This window comes from Wolffia australiana, chromosome 6 (genome assembly GCF_029677425.1).
Source record: "Wolffia australiana isolate 7733 chromosome 6, ASM2967742v1".
NCBI classification, from domain to species: domain Eukaryota; kingdom Viridiplantae; phylum Streptophyta; class Magnoliopsida; order Alismatales; family Araceae; genus Wolffia; species Wolffia australiana.
In genome coordinates this window covers 6,255,624-6,269,486 of record NC_135840.1, presented here as the reverse complement: position 1 = coordinate 6,269,486, position 13,863 = coordinate 6,255,624, and the positions used below count along the sequence as shown (strand labels likewise).

Here is a 13,863-nt window from a genome sequence, read left to right as displayed (position 1 = left end):
GTCCCATCATCCTTCTCATTATCTGTCCCGTCATCATTTTCATCATCCTTCTCTTTATCTGTCCCATCATCATTCTCATTATCCATCCCATCATCCATCCCCGTCATCCTTCTCGTCAACCATCCTGTTATCCATTCGATTATCCTTCTCGGCAACCGTCTCGTCATCCGTCGCGTCATTCATCTAATCATCCGTCCCCTAATAAGCGATTTGCGAAGAAGACGTTTTTGGGAGAGCGAGCAGTGGAGCCAATGCAGGAGAAGGGAAGAAGAGGAAGGGATGGGGGGAAGAAGAAGAAGAGGGGAAGGGTCAGGCAAGGTAGCGGAAGAGCTTGCGGTCGGTGGCGTCGCGCTCGAGGAACTCGCGCTCGATGAGGGACTCGATGCGCTTCTTGACGAGGACGGGGTTGGGCATGAAGCGCGGTTGCAGCTGGCGGGTCACCTCGGCGACCACATTGTTGTGGTCGAGCACGCGGCGCGCCTTCATGATGCGCACAATGGCCGCCTCGATCTGCGGCTTACGGTCCTCCTCCACGCGCTGCCGCGTCTCCTGCTTCTCCGGCTCCGAGTCCTTGTGCGCCGCCACCGTGCCGATCTTCACCTTGTACAGCTTGCTCGCGAACCCCTCATTCACCGAGAACACGTCCTCGTCCCCCACTTCCTTGCTCATCGGCTCCTTGCGCAGCACGTTCTTCCCCTTGACGCATGCCAGCGACTGCAGGCACCGCCGCAGCTCCGCCGCCGGGATCTCCGTCGCCTGCTCCAGCTCGCGGTACCCCACCCGCTCTGCCGCGTTGAACAGCATCAGCACACACATCTGGTTCGTCGACACGTTCAGCTCGTGCCGCTGCCCGCGCCCAAAGCTCGCGCGCAGGTCCGCCGTGCCCATGCTGGTCAGCCAGCTCAGCCGCCGCCCTGTGTGCGTGCCCAGGTAGTACCCCCGGAAGCGCTCGCAGACCGGCAGCAGCTCCGCCGGCAGCCGGCACGGCGGCGCCGGCTGCATCGGCCAGGACCCCGTGGTCAGCACCTGCACCGCGATGGCCGGCCCGCCGTCTGCCTCCGCCGCCGCCAGGAACCCCCGCATGGTGTCCTCGGAGGTGCGGAGGTCCGTGAACATGCCCTCCAGCTTGGACGTGAACTGGTACCCGCACTCCGTCTTCAGCTTCACGATCAGGCTGCGCTCCGCGTCATCGGACACGCTCTTGCCGTAGAGCAGCCGCTTGGCGAGGTGCTGCTTGTAGTACTTCTCGAACACGTCCTTCTCCTGCAGGTAGCGGAAGAGGGTCATCACCTTGTCCAGCACTGCCTCCGCGTCCTCCTCGCCTGCGCCGCGCAGCCCCCGCCGCAGCTTCTCGTCCACGTACAGGGAGATGAACTCGGGGGCGCGCCCGTTGAGGTTGACGAAGTACTCGAAGCAGGAGGTGAGCGCATTGAGGAAGGCCTTGTCGTTGCCGAAGGCCGAGCCAATGATGCGGTCATACTTGTCCTTCTCGTCCAGCAGCCGCTGCACGAAGTCCACCGGGTCGCGAAGCCGCTCCGGGTCCGAGACCAGCTGCCGGCCCGTCTCGCGGAGGTGCGCGGTCAGGACCTCGCGGACCGCCGGCAGGCCGTCGGGCACGCGCCGGAAGAGCGCGTACATGCTGGCCAGGTCCTCGTACCGGTCGTGGACCAGCATGTCCACCAGGCCCGAGCCCTCCATGTGGAGGAGCCGCTGCATGTGCTTGGCGATCATCTCCCGCTCCACCACGCCGGTGATCTTGGCCTCGCTGCGCGGGTCCAGGTACTGAGCCACCCGCTCAGTCTCCTCGTTGAGCCAGCGCTCCGCCCGGCGCAGGTACTCGCCACAGCTGCACTGCTCGATGAGCCGCTGCGACTCGCCGCTGTAGAAGCTGGCCGAAACCTCCAGGAAGGGCCGCTCCAGGTCGTCGCTGTAGACCGCCAGGCCGAGGTCCGACAGCATCTTGGTGACGCTGCGCATGAGCCCGCGGTCGATCACCTCGCCGGATCGCTCCCGCTGGACCTGGTCCACCAGCACGTCCACCAGCCGCGTCCGGACCCCGTCCGCGTGGACCACGTGCTCACGCCACAGGCCCAGGCCCAGCTCGTGCACCGGGGTCTTGTTGTTGTTAGCGACATAGGTGCGGTCCATGTACATGAGGATGTCGCGGATCATCTGCAGCGCCTTGTTGTGCTCCCCCCACTTGCGGTTCAGCTCCTCCAGGAACAGCCCGCCTTGCGCCGCCTCGATCGTCTTGCAAATCCTCTTCAGATGCCCCGTCATCGTCGCTATCAGCTCCGAGTAGAGCTTATCCCCAAACTTGTGCAGCACCATGTTGTATGCATTCCTGCAACATGCACCATCCATCTTATATCTCTCTTTCTATCAATATCTTTATCTCTGTCTCTAATTCAATCTCTATCTCTATCTCTACCTCTCTATCTATATCTCTCTCTTTATTTTTTTGAAATACTGACCTGTGATCACATGCTGATGCTGTGGCCCAGAGCACGCTTAACTTCGGAGTTCTAATGGGATCCGGTACACTAGTGTGCTGATACTAGTGCCTGCCATCTATATCTCTCTATATTTACATGTGACACAATCAATCTGAGCCTGAGGTGAACGATTTGATTACCCATTACTTCGATATTTACTTGATCATCTACCAAGGTTTGGCCGAGTGGATGGGTCCATGTATGTAGGTGTAACTGCAGGCAAATATGGAACATGGGGGCGAATGGAAGGATTGATGGTTGGATGTTTTGCATCAGATTATAGACAAATGGACTCGATTATCATAATCACTACCGCGATTCTTGCCCTCCCATTTCATTCCTTTTTCTTCCACCATGCAAGATTTGCATTGCTAGAGTCGTAGTAAGCATCAATCAAGGACATGGGTACCTAATCTATCGAGTATAAAAACGTTCAAGACAGACTTTCATCTATCGACAATAATGATTCAACTAGACATCTGTGGTCCCTTTAAAGTAGATTCTTCCGGATAAAAACTTGAGCCCCAAAGTCAGACTTGACAACATTAGAATCATAGTCACAGCTCTTCCCGTGTCAAACAAGGGGTTTTCTTTCACCTACTTTCGACAACCTAATTTCGAGCTATAGCGCCACAGAATACCTTTTTTCTGTTATCTATTCCCCAATTCTTCTAATCGAGCGAGTGAATTTATATGCATGTAAAAATGACTGAAACACAGTATCGAACTGCGAAAATCAGGGAAGAAATCCGAAAACTCTTCGATCCAATCACCAAGTTTTAAACTTTCGGAAATTATCATACGTTCCGGTGGATGAGTTTTCGAAAGAAAATGCTCAGGGACAGCGCAAATCACCTCTGAATAAGAGAGAAGACGCAAACGAAGAACATACGAATGAACGCATAAAAATACTGTTTCTGACATTAATAAATCCAAAGATCGTCTACTCGTCAGACTAGAAACCTAGCTTCCAAAATTTTCTCCGCGACGAGGAAATTTTACAAAACCGGAATAAAAATAAAGAACGAGCTACGAATCATAGGAAAAACCCAAACCTGTATAGCTCCTCGAAGCTGAGACCACTGGCATTGTGATTGTAAATCTCGTGAATCGCGTGCTCCAGCACCTTCCACGTCTTCTCTGCATACTTGGGATCGACCTCAACCCGATGCTTGAAGGCCTCTATCTTAAAGTTTCTCTTCTTCGGCGCGTTCATCCTCCCTAATCCCCCAAATCACCCCTACAACAAGGATAAAATCGCCAAACAATCAAATCAAACCAACCAAAAAAAGATTCCGCTATCGATGACAAACGGAGAGCTGTTTAGGGTTTCGGATTCTAAAATTCCGCGACGGAGGAACAGATTACAGCGGAATGACGAAGAAATGAAAAAATTGGCTCCAAAGATAGGAGAACGCAGAGAGAACAATTCATCTACCAGGATAAGGAGAAGATTTTGAAGCAATCGCCTCGGAGATCAGCTTCGAGCTCCGTTGCCCCCTTCTAAGTTCCCTCCTTGTCGAGTTCTTGAGAAGAATCGAGTCTCGTTTAACGAGAATAGAAGACGAGACGACGGAGGTACCGCCGGACCTCGTAGTATCACAGGGGTTAAAATGTCTTTTCCTCTCCTAATCAATTTTTTAAAACTCTTATCCTTTTATAGTAGCTAGCCTGTTGGATAGATAAGTTGATATTTTGCAAGCACAGTGCAGGTACGAAAAAACCGTCCCGTCCGATGATGCCGGACGAATTTCGGGACGAAAAGTCGTCCCAGGGAGCATCTGGACGAAAATCGTCCGTCCGGAGGCTCCGGATGATGGACGGACGAATCTGGACGGAAAACTACCGGATTCACATCCGACGGTTGAGATGTTGCCACGCGGCCTTGCTATGACAATTTGGATCAAAGTCCCTGTATTTTAATCTATATTAATTTATTAAAAATATTAAATATATTTTTTTCATCCGGGACAAATTTTAAGACGAAAATTCGTCTCGGGAGGACTGGGCGGGACAAAAAACCGTCCCTAGATTATTGGACGGGACGGTCTTTTTGTTGGTGGACGAAAAACCATCCCGTCCTTCGTCCCTACGCTAACATTGGCCGTAGGACGGGACGAATTTCGTCCCGAAACGTCCACGTCCCATCCCGTCCGCGTCCCTGCAAATTGCAAGCCCCAAAGATTTGTTGACTGAAAGGTGATATTTTAAGATCGATTAATCGATTGATTTCATTCTACAACAAGTAGTTTTTGAAATTTAATTCTCTGAAAAACTAGACATTTACACATATAAAACCCCTTGGGTGGCTTCCAAGGCACGGCTGGATCGGTCTACGAGTGCAATCCTTGGTAGGCCACACTCGGCATTGTATTTTTACCAATAAGAAAAAGGTGAGCTTCCAAAATGATGCTACCAAGGCAAATATTATTGATTATTACATCTTTCTGTTGATCGTTCAAGAGGAATTTTCAAATATCATACTCAGCATTGACTACACTAGCTGTTTTCTGTGTTGAGTTTAGATCAACACCAGAACTAAAAGAGGTACTGGCTGAACACTTCATGAAGTGGGCATGATGCGACATTTTTATGAACGTAAAATCTAAAGGGAATCTTCTCTAATTTTCAAATCATCTCCACTTTCTACACATTTGAGAAAAGGTACGAAAACATCGTCAAGAAGCAAAGTTAAAAAATATAACTTGGATGTCTAGTCAGCATAACTAGGATCGCAAAGTTTTGATGAATCATATTTATGATCAGCGATACAGAGCATGGTCTTTTTCAACAATGGTCAATCATTATGAGGTTTATTGGGATGACCCCCTTTTTATTCCAAAATATGTGGTGCACAGACCTTGGATTCTTAGATCTATCAAAAAATAAAACAGGTCACCCAAAATTTGAGATTAAACGTGATAAAATAAAAATAAAATTATAAATAAAATTTGAAACTTTAAGACACACGCTGGATGCCTTAAGAAACAGATATTTGGGAACATATTCAAAATCACATCCTAGATACAGAATAGCACTACCATGTAGCCAAACTTCAAGGGGATTTTTAATCCAGTACACCAATGTATACGAACCCCTAGGTTCGAACTATAATATTTTATACTATGTTAACAAAAAGCCTTTACATAAATAAATAAATAGTGACTATAATAGGATACAAAAATATTATTTCCCCATCCCAGCATAAAAAACACAACAAAAATCCATGTCAAGCCCTGGAAGTCACTTGTGATCATAACCCCAAATTTGTACAAGTAGGCACTTAACATGTCTCAACTCTACTTAAATCCTGGCAAGTCAACTCCTAGATAAATGTTAACATTGAGGCAACCACATATCGAAGAAATTCCCACAGATTAAAATCAATCATTGTATCTAATCTCTAAAGACTTTGTTTCCTAGTTCCTAATGGGACCTAATTGCACTTTTGCATTAGCGTGTAGTATATTATCATCCAATGCATGCATGAATCCATTAAAATAATCCTTGTGTTCATTTCTGTTGTCCTATCAATCAAACTTATAACATTAATTTCCTTAAAAAATCCATCAAATTATCTACAGAATTTAGACCCCTGTGTCCTAAGATAGCATCCACTGTATATGAGAAAATTTACAGGCTTAATAATTTATCAAGATGTTGTAGTTAAAAATAACGTGAAATGCACGATGTCATTTTGATGATCCACTATTTTATCAATATATTTTCTATTCTCTAATTGGGTTTTAGGTCCTCATCATATTTGAGTCAGGTCATTTAGACTCAACCCATCATACAACACACTCTATGTCCCCAAGGGATGATGGGATGTATGTCACTCTCTCCATCTCTCTTTTGAAATAAATAATCTGAAGACTATCCCCATGTTAGTTTCAGTCCATTGCCTCCACCAATGCAGCCAACCACCACACAATAATTTCTGGTTTTTTTTACTGTAACTTCAAATTTTGACATCATTTGAGATACGAATATGCCCTGTTCTACTTAATGGAACTATCCCATCATGGGGGGGCATCATCGCCTGGTCCTGCTGCTCTTTGGAAGGAAATTTTGATCAACTAGTCTCAACAAATAAGTCAACAAAATGAGAAAAAAGATCACAATATTGTAATATTTTAAATAAAATCCCCTCTAAGATGATTTGCAAGTCTAGTTTTGATAATATATCGATCAACATTGTTTTCTTTTTCTGCTGTCTCAATCCTTGTTTTAGTTCTATGCTTCTTCATTTGGAGTTATCATCATCAGATGCTTGATGGAATAATATTATCTGAAAGTTAGTTCCAAATTTCATATCTTGTTCAGTATTGATTAATAATCATCATGCCCACAATTATTAATATGTGACGTTTGTAATGGAGTCTAATGATAAGTCAATTACGGTGATATCATAATATGGTTATTTTTTTATGTAAACACATACCCTAAACACACTTATGCGTATAATATTTGAGACACCAAAATATTCATAAAAAATTGCACTATGATGGTTGATCACAAATCCAATTGTATGGAGACTCTAAAGATAGATAATGGTGTTTTTTTAAGGAAATAGTTCACTGAAATTATTTGTATGAATACCTGAATGGTTTTATACCAAATATTCAATCAAGTTGACTCGTATAATAGTTTTCCTGATTTCTCCATAAATATAAAACACCAGTGACATCATATGGATAGACGATAATATTTAGAGTATGACCTGTGACATGGGATTCCAAAAAGTCCTGGCCCGGATGCAGAAATAAGTCCACAAAGGCGATTGTTTGGTCAAGATTTTACTGTACAACCTCGCTATAAGAGAAGAAAGAGTCGAGAAAGATACAATGAATTCCATGCCCAATATAAAGGAAAAAAAATTTCAAATTACTTCCCAATAGATAATCCCAAACTAGGATGACTGTTTTAATTTTGAGAGTAGATCATACAATAAGTTATTCTAGAATGTTCTTACATATGAGAGATTATACACACATGATGACGAATGACAAAAGGTTCCATGTAAGGGTTAATAAGCCCCTCATAACTTTTGGATAAAGGGGTGTAGCTTGGCACTCCTCGTGTTGGCAGCATAACCAATCGATTGAGCAAAACAGATCCATGAATAGTTAATACCTACATTTTATATAGTTAACTAATAAATAATTATTGGGTTCGTGGTGTTATCACTTATACTGGTACAGATGCCTAGAGAACAGTACACTTTTAATACACTCCTCATGTTGGTTAACAATTATCATCATATATATAAAGTCCCAATTGAGAAATACACATTCAAGACTCTCCTCGAGCACCCATCATTCTTTTCCCTCTTTCTCTCCTTGAGCACCCTCCCCTTCTAGTGTAATTATAACAGAAAAAATATCTTCAGCAAAGCTAAAGGCTGTGTGGATACGTCTAGAGGCTAGACATTTGTGTGGCTCATGATGACTCTTTCAAAGAACCAAATGGAAATGAATTTAATTACATCCAAAGTGATTAAATCATCCATGTGACTCATTTTTAAAAAAAGATACGTCATGCTTCATATGTGCCATTTAACAAATCCTTTTATTCAATCGACGATTGCGGCAGAACCTTATACTATTGGGGACACCAAGTATTGCTTAGTTGCCACTGCTCCCACTCCTCTCTCTTAAGCTGTTGATGGCTATTTCAAGCAAAGGTGAATCTTTTGACAACACCTTAACGTCTCTCTCTCTCTCTCTCTGTGTGTCTCCATCTGTCTGTCTCTCTCTTCTATCCATTTTGATAACTTCACATGTCTCCCCTTTTATCATCCATTGAAGGGCTCTTGGTTGGAACTTCTCATCCAAGCGGGATTTCTTGAATTGTTGGCATCCTCCTATGAAGGACCACATGATTGTGGAGCTGGGGTTGAATATATGAGGTTCATATTCATTACATATTAGCTTTTATTCAGTTAGCCATTGATAAACCCACATTCCCCCTGAAAAAGACAAAACTACTGCCCAACAGTAAAAAATTAGGACAAAAAGATTGGACCATATTTAGAATGCTAGAGTGGATGTCAAGAGAAAGAAAACTCTGCAAGAGTAAGAAATATTAACTGGTAAGACTCCCCTGGAGAAACAATTTAAAAAGGATCAAGCCATGTAACTGATGCAGGATGACGGCAGCGAGCGGCAGTGGTGACGACGAGAATGGTTGGGAGTCAAGTTGAACGTGTTAACAGTCATGGGTTGGGCAGACAGTCAACATAGTGGCCAAGAGGGAGGTGACGGAGTACGGCGGGGGCAGGAGTCATGCTTGCTACAGGCCACCAACAACAGGTAGAAGTGGGGTGAGACATTTACTATAGATGAGCAGCGTGCAAGGGAGATGGGGTGACATATTCACTACATGCGAGCACGCGGGAGATAGACACGAGTCGACTATAGTCCATCATCCCGTGGGTGGCTGTCTAGGCACGACAGCTGCAGCAGCTACAATCTGTGGCGATGTCGGCGAACCATATGTAATTTCCAGGGTGAAGATAAATATTTCCCAATTCAAAATTCACCGTTGTCTACATCAAGGGAGGGGCGATAACTGTTCTATTTCCCCATTTGTGTTCCCCATCAGTAACAATACCTATTCATATATTGCAGGGACGCAGATGGGACGGTCTTTACTTCTCAGGATGAAAAAATTGTCCCGTCTGCGAGGTTGGACGAAAATTGGGGCAGAAATTCGCCCCGAGACCTCCGAATGGGACAGTTTTCATCCACTCAGACAAAAAACCCCTCCCGTTTGGAGGTCTCGGATGAAAAAACTGTCCATTCCCTGTCCCTGCACTGATTCCGGACGTCGGGCAGGACGATATTCGTCCTGTCCTGTCCATCGTCCACATCCCAAACGATCCAGAACTATACCAGTGCAGGGACGTGGACGGGATGGCTTTTTCGTTTCAGGACAAAAAACCGTCCCGTCTTCGAGGTTGGACGAAAATCGGGACAGAAATTCATCCTGAGACCTCTAGGCGGGACGGTTTTCATCCACTCGGACGAAAAACCCGTCCCGTCCATCGTCCACGTCCCAGACGATCCAGAACTATACTAGTGCAGGGACGCGGACGGGACGGCTTTTTCGTTCCAAGACAAAAAAACCATCCCTTCTGCGAGGTTGGACGAAAATCGGGACAGAAATTCATCCCGAGACCTCTAGGCAGGACGGTTTTCATCCACTCGGATGAAAAACCGTCCTGTCTGGAGGTCTTGGATGAAAAAACCGTTGTCCGCATCCCTGCACTGATTCCGGACGTCAGACGGGACGATCTTTGTCCTGTCCCGTCCATCGTCCACGTCCCAGACGATCCATAACTATACTAGTGCAGGGACGTAGACGGGATGGTTTTTCCATCCCAGGACAAAAAAACCGTCCCGTCCACGAGGTTGGATGGAAATTGGAACGGAAATTCATCCCGAGACCTCCGGACGGACGATTTTCATCCACTCGGACGAAAAACCCGTCCCGTCCGGACGTCTCGGACGAAAAAACCGTTCAGCCCGCGTCCCTGCACTGACTCCGGCCTTCAGACTGGACGATCCTTGTCCAGTCCCAGACGATCCGGAACTATACCTATTCATGTGTAAAAAAAGTTCCTGGTTCAACTGAATACTATCATCAAAGAAGCAAAAGAAAAATATCAGATAAGTTCTAACATTTTTTCTGATGACCGGGTACTATAAATAGGAATATGAATTCCTGTCACTTCAGTTCAATCGGCGGAAGAATGGCAGGAGAGCTCTGCATGCAGCGGCCTCTCTTCGGGGGCTCCATCTCCACCAACTTTCCTCTCCGTTTCCAGGTGCAGGGCGATCTTTCAATCCCAGACGAGAAAGTATCAGTCGGGGCTCTGGAATGTGACTCTCCGTCGTTGGATTGCAGGATCTCAGCGACATCCGGGACGTCCCTGTTCACCAGGTTAGGGCTTTTTCTCTGAACTCGCGCGTAATTTCTTGATCCGAAGCTATGCTTGGAAGTGCGGTGATCACTCCGTTTTCGGTCGAAAAGGAGGTTTTCTTCGATCCGAGCCGAGACGAGAGCATCGTATTCGAGCTTCTTGAACTCAAATCGGAGGTTGGAGACGAGAGGAGCGCGGAATGGTTTCTCCGCGACCTTGCTGTTGAACAAGATGCCGAAGACAGCGTGGTGAGTGTTTTGATTCGGCCGATGGTTCTGGATACCTCGTTGGGCCTTTTTTATTTAAAAGACATGGAAATTGGTGATGTATGACGCGTTTTTAAATCCCATATTCAACCCATCTTCGTAATCTTATCATTCAGAGATCGTCTCAAGTTCATTATAGAATGTTTCGATTGATTTGCCGAACCCATTATGATAGTCTCAGATTCACTCGAAATGGATAATTTCCGATGATTATTCCCACTTCTGTCCTCCTCCTCGAAGCTCACCATTATTTTTTGTTGGTTTTCTGCTTTGGAGTTGTACTATACGTCTCAAATATCATGTCATATTTCTTATGTGTGATCAATGTTGCAATTCAAAGCTTCCATTAATTTAAGAATGGAAGCTCATTGGGATTCAATTTTAAGAATTCATTAAAAAACGGTCTCGAATTCTTTTTTTTGCCTCAAATATGTATTCCACATTTTATTCTTCATTGTATTCGTCTTAAATTATTATAAGGATAACAAGAAAAAGAGAAAATCTCGTTTGGTAGTTCAAACCAATTGGGAAACCCCGTTGATATTATATTCACCATTCCTTAAGGCTTTTATTCATCTGATTTCAGGTTCTTGAGCAAACAAGTGCGGTGGAACAATTGCCTCTGAGCTATGGTGGTTTGCCCTCAACGATTTCAACTTCTGTGGGCCGAATGGTAACAGAAAAGTCTCACAGCTTGCTTGACCTACTGAACTATCTCCTAATTTTTATCAGTCGATCCCATTTGTTTCTTGAACATGCACATGAATTCTGATGGGGGATTCTTCTAATTTATCTCGAGCAAGTGATAATTTCCTTCCTAGGACTTATCATGGTAAGAAAAGGAGACAACACAATCCATCGCGTGCGTGCTACGTCACGCATGGGGGTATAAACAACTAATGACAAGAAAACTAGAGCTATAAATAAAGTCGGATGTGACCAACATCTGGGACATTCTTTGTATCAAGAAGTTACAACTTGAGCTGGATGGGGGAAGATCCTCATGGTGTCTAGAGGAGAGGGAGAAGCTGTTCTGGCCAAATCTGCCTAGTATCGTGTCATCAACAAGTCCACTGTTCTTCCTCTCTACCTTGTTCTCTACATTTCCCTCCAATTGTGAACATTTTATTGATTATTTTGAACTCTTCTTGATTGAGAAGATAAGAACTAGTGGATATATTCTTTCTTTTAGTGCCTTATTCTATCCTTCACTTTCTTCATTTATTTTTTTTTAGGCCATCTCCAAAGGCAGGCAAGGTAGAGAGGCGGGAAATCTGGTGCGGGTGAGGGCCATTATCCTTCCTTTTTAAGTTATGCATGATCTTTATGAGAAATTTCTGGCACTTGATCTTTATCAGGTGTATCTGGCAAACTTGCGTCTTAAAGGAGTTGGAACGGATGTCTTGATCACTGTTTACGAACCAATTGTGATAAAGTGAGCATCGATCTTTAGCTTTGACGTTGAAAGCATTCATGCATCTATACATCACAATGCATATTTATTCGATCTAATTGTTCTGATTGATTAAATCCATCATTCAAAATGTCAATTGCGTAAATTTGACTGATGTGGGGGACTTTTTGGTCCTTCTCTTTACTCTTTGCCACGTGTTACATACTTTGGGTCCTTTTTGCTTGACTTTATTGCGACATCATTTTATTTATTTATTTTTAAGATCGATCAATCGATTACCAAATTTTCAATTCGATCAGTTTCACCTTTTTTGATTTGATCAGGATTGCATCGATTCCTAGCTTCTTCTAGTATTTTGTGTAAGTAACATGCATAGTTCCTCAAACATTCGTGGGATGCATAAACTGAATCAAGGCTTTCTAATTCTCTTTTGAAAATTAAAAGTTAACCCACGGATACTATCTCATATCATACTTTTGCATTTTTTCCCTTTATTTCTTTGAAAAAGAAGCCATCTTTTGATATTTTCTTTGATTTGGCATGAAAGAGGGGTTCTGTAAACAGTGATCAGGATATCTTGATTTGGAATTGGCGATCCGGTCTAATTAGCTGGATTGAGATTGGATCAACAGAATTGATCAATCAAAGGACCTTGATCGATCATCGCTTGAAAATCCAGATCTATCTTATTGATTGAGATAGGATCAAGAGAGTCAATTTATTAAACGTTCTCGAAAGACAATGAATGCAGATCCCGAACAATCTAATTGTTTGTAATTTGATCCACAGTTCAAGGGACCTTGATTGATGATCAATTGAAACCCTGATAAATCTAATCGTTTGAGATCACAATAGGCAGAGCCCATTGATCGAAAGACCTTGATTGTTGACTGATCTAATCGACCAATCAGTCACTTTGGTCTCATCAATGATTGATTGATCCCGTGTAATGATTGACCACGATAGATCAATTCTCTTTCTACAGATCTACAGATCTCATGTAATTAAATGCGCGCTTCCTCATTAAGCTTTCATTTGGTAAACAGGGATCCATTTGTATAGATTGATCTTTTAATCTGGAGTGCATTCTTTCATATGTGCATTATACTTCTCACAGTACGCATCCAACATTTTTCTGAAAGATTAAATTTCCCAACTTATATGATTTTCATGGATGGCTCTTTATCAAGTTTTATTGTGTTGCTCTATTTCCCAGCCCATTAAGCGAGAGCGTGTTGACGGTCAACGTGGGGCCTACCGCCCCTGCTAGCGCCTCTGGCCTGGTTTCTGCCACCGAGGTCTTCCGGGCTGCCGTTTCAGGCTTCAAAGTCAATGATTGGGGTCTCTTTGGCACCACTAGCTGAATATCAATACTCGGTCTTTTCCCATCGCCAGCTTTCTTCTTTTGGAAGTAAGTCTACATTTCATGTTTTCCCACTTTTTAAGAGATAAAAACAGAGGGAAAGACCAGGTTTTATTATTTAATTTTGTTAATTTTCTTCATTTATTCTTATGGATACCATCTTTTAGGGAGACAAAGTTTCAACCTTTTTCATCAATCCCCATCAAGTTTTTCGGAGGGAGAAAGTTTCAACTTTTCTGCTGTTTAGAAATATTTCTTTCCCGTTTTTATGTATTTTCCGTTTTCACCTTTTTTCTTATTCCTATTTTACTCCTCTCTCTGTAATCACCTGGTGTTTGCCTATATATTACTTCGATTTATCTTTCTATTGATCTCTCTTTCTAATCTATTCCTGGCTC

General features: G+C 44.0%; 2 protein-coding genes across 3 annotated transcripts; one reads left to right on the top strand and one right to left on the bottom strand.

Annotated features, from left to right (window-relative positions):
• Nucleotides 1–209: 209 nt before the first annotated feature.
• CUL3 (cullin 3) lies at nt 210–4,089 on the bottom strand. The gene is made up of 3 exons (XM_078576635.1): nt 3,934–4,089; nt 3,551–3,735; nt 210–2,344 (listed from the first exon to the last, which is right to left on the bottom strand). The coding sequence occupies exons 2-3, from the start codon at nt 3,709–3,711 to the stop codon at nt 310–312; spliced, it is 2,196 nt and encodes a 731-aa protein (XP_078432761.1). The 5' UTR covers nt 3,712–3,735; nt 3,934–4,089; the 3' UTR covers nt 210–309.
• Nucleotides 4,090–10,214: 6,125 nt separating this feature from the next.
• LOC144704860 (ran guanine nucleotide release factor, putative (Mog1/PsbP/DUF1795-like photosystem II reaction center PsbP family protein)) lies at nt 10,215–13,605 on the top strand. 2 transcript variants are annotated; one of them, XM_078577425.1, is made up of 7 exons: nt 10,215–10,326; nt 10,407–10,442; nt 10,533–10,670; nt 11,275–11,361; nt 11,924–11,965; nt 12,047–12,123; nt 13,319–13,605. In XM_078577425.1, exons 1-7 carry the CDS (start codon nt 10,216–10,218, stop codon nt 13,464–13,466), a joined length of 639 nt encoding a protein of 212 aa, XP_078433551.1. In that variant the 5' UTR covers nt 10,215; the 3' UTR covers nt 13,467–13,605. The 2 variants fall into 2 exon arrangements, with proteins under 2 accessions (XP_078433551.1, XP_078433550.1); XM_078577424.1 differs by having other exon boundaries at nt 11,924–11,971.
• The last annotated feature ends 258 nt before the right edge of the window (nt 13,606–13,863 follow it).

Excerpts from the sequence above, each read along its gene's own strand:
- CUL3 (XM_078576635.1), bottom strand. The coding sequence starts at position 3,711 with ATGAACGCGCCGAAGAAGAGAAACTTTAAGATAGAGGCCTTCAAGCAT. Across the intron at positions 2,345-3,550 it reads AGCTTCGAGGAGCTATACAG|GAATGCATACAACATGGTGC; the intron begins GTTTGGGTTTTT and ends TGCATGTTGCAG.
- LOC144704860 (XM_078577424.1), top strand. The coding sequence starts at position 10,216 with ATGAATTCCTGTCACTTCAGTTCAATCGGCGGAAGAATGGCAGGAGAG. Across the intron at positions 11,362-11,923 it reads CAACTTCTGTGGGCCGAATG|GCCATCTCCAAAGGCAGGCA; the intron begins GTAACAGAAAAG and ends ATTTTTTTTTAG. Across the intron at positions 12,124-13,318 it reads TACGAACCAATTGTGATAAA|CCCATTAAGCGAGAGCGTGT; the intron begins GTGAGCATCGAT and ends TCTATTTCCCAG.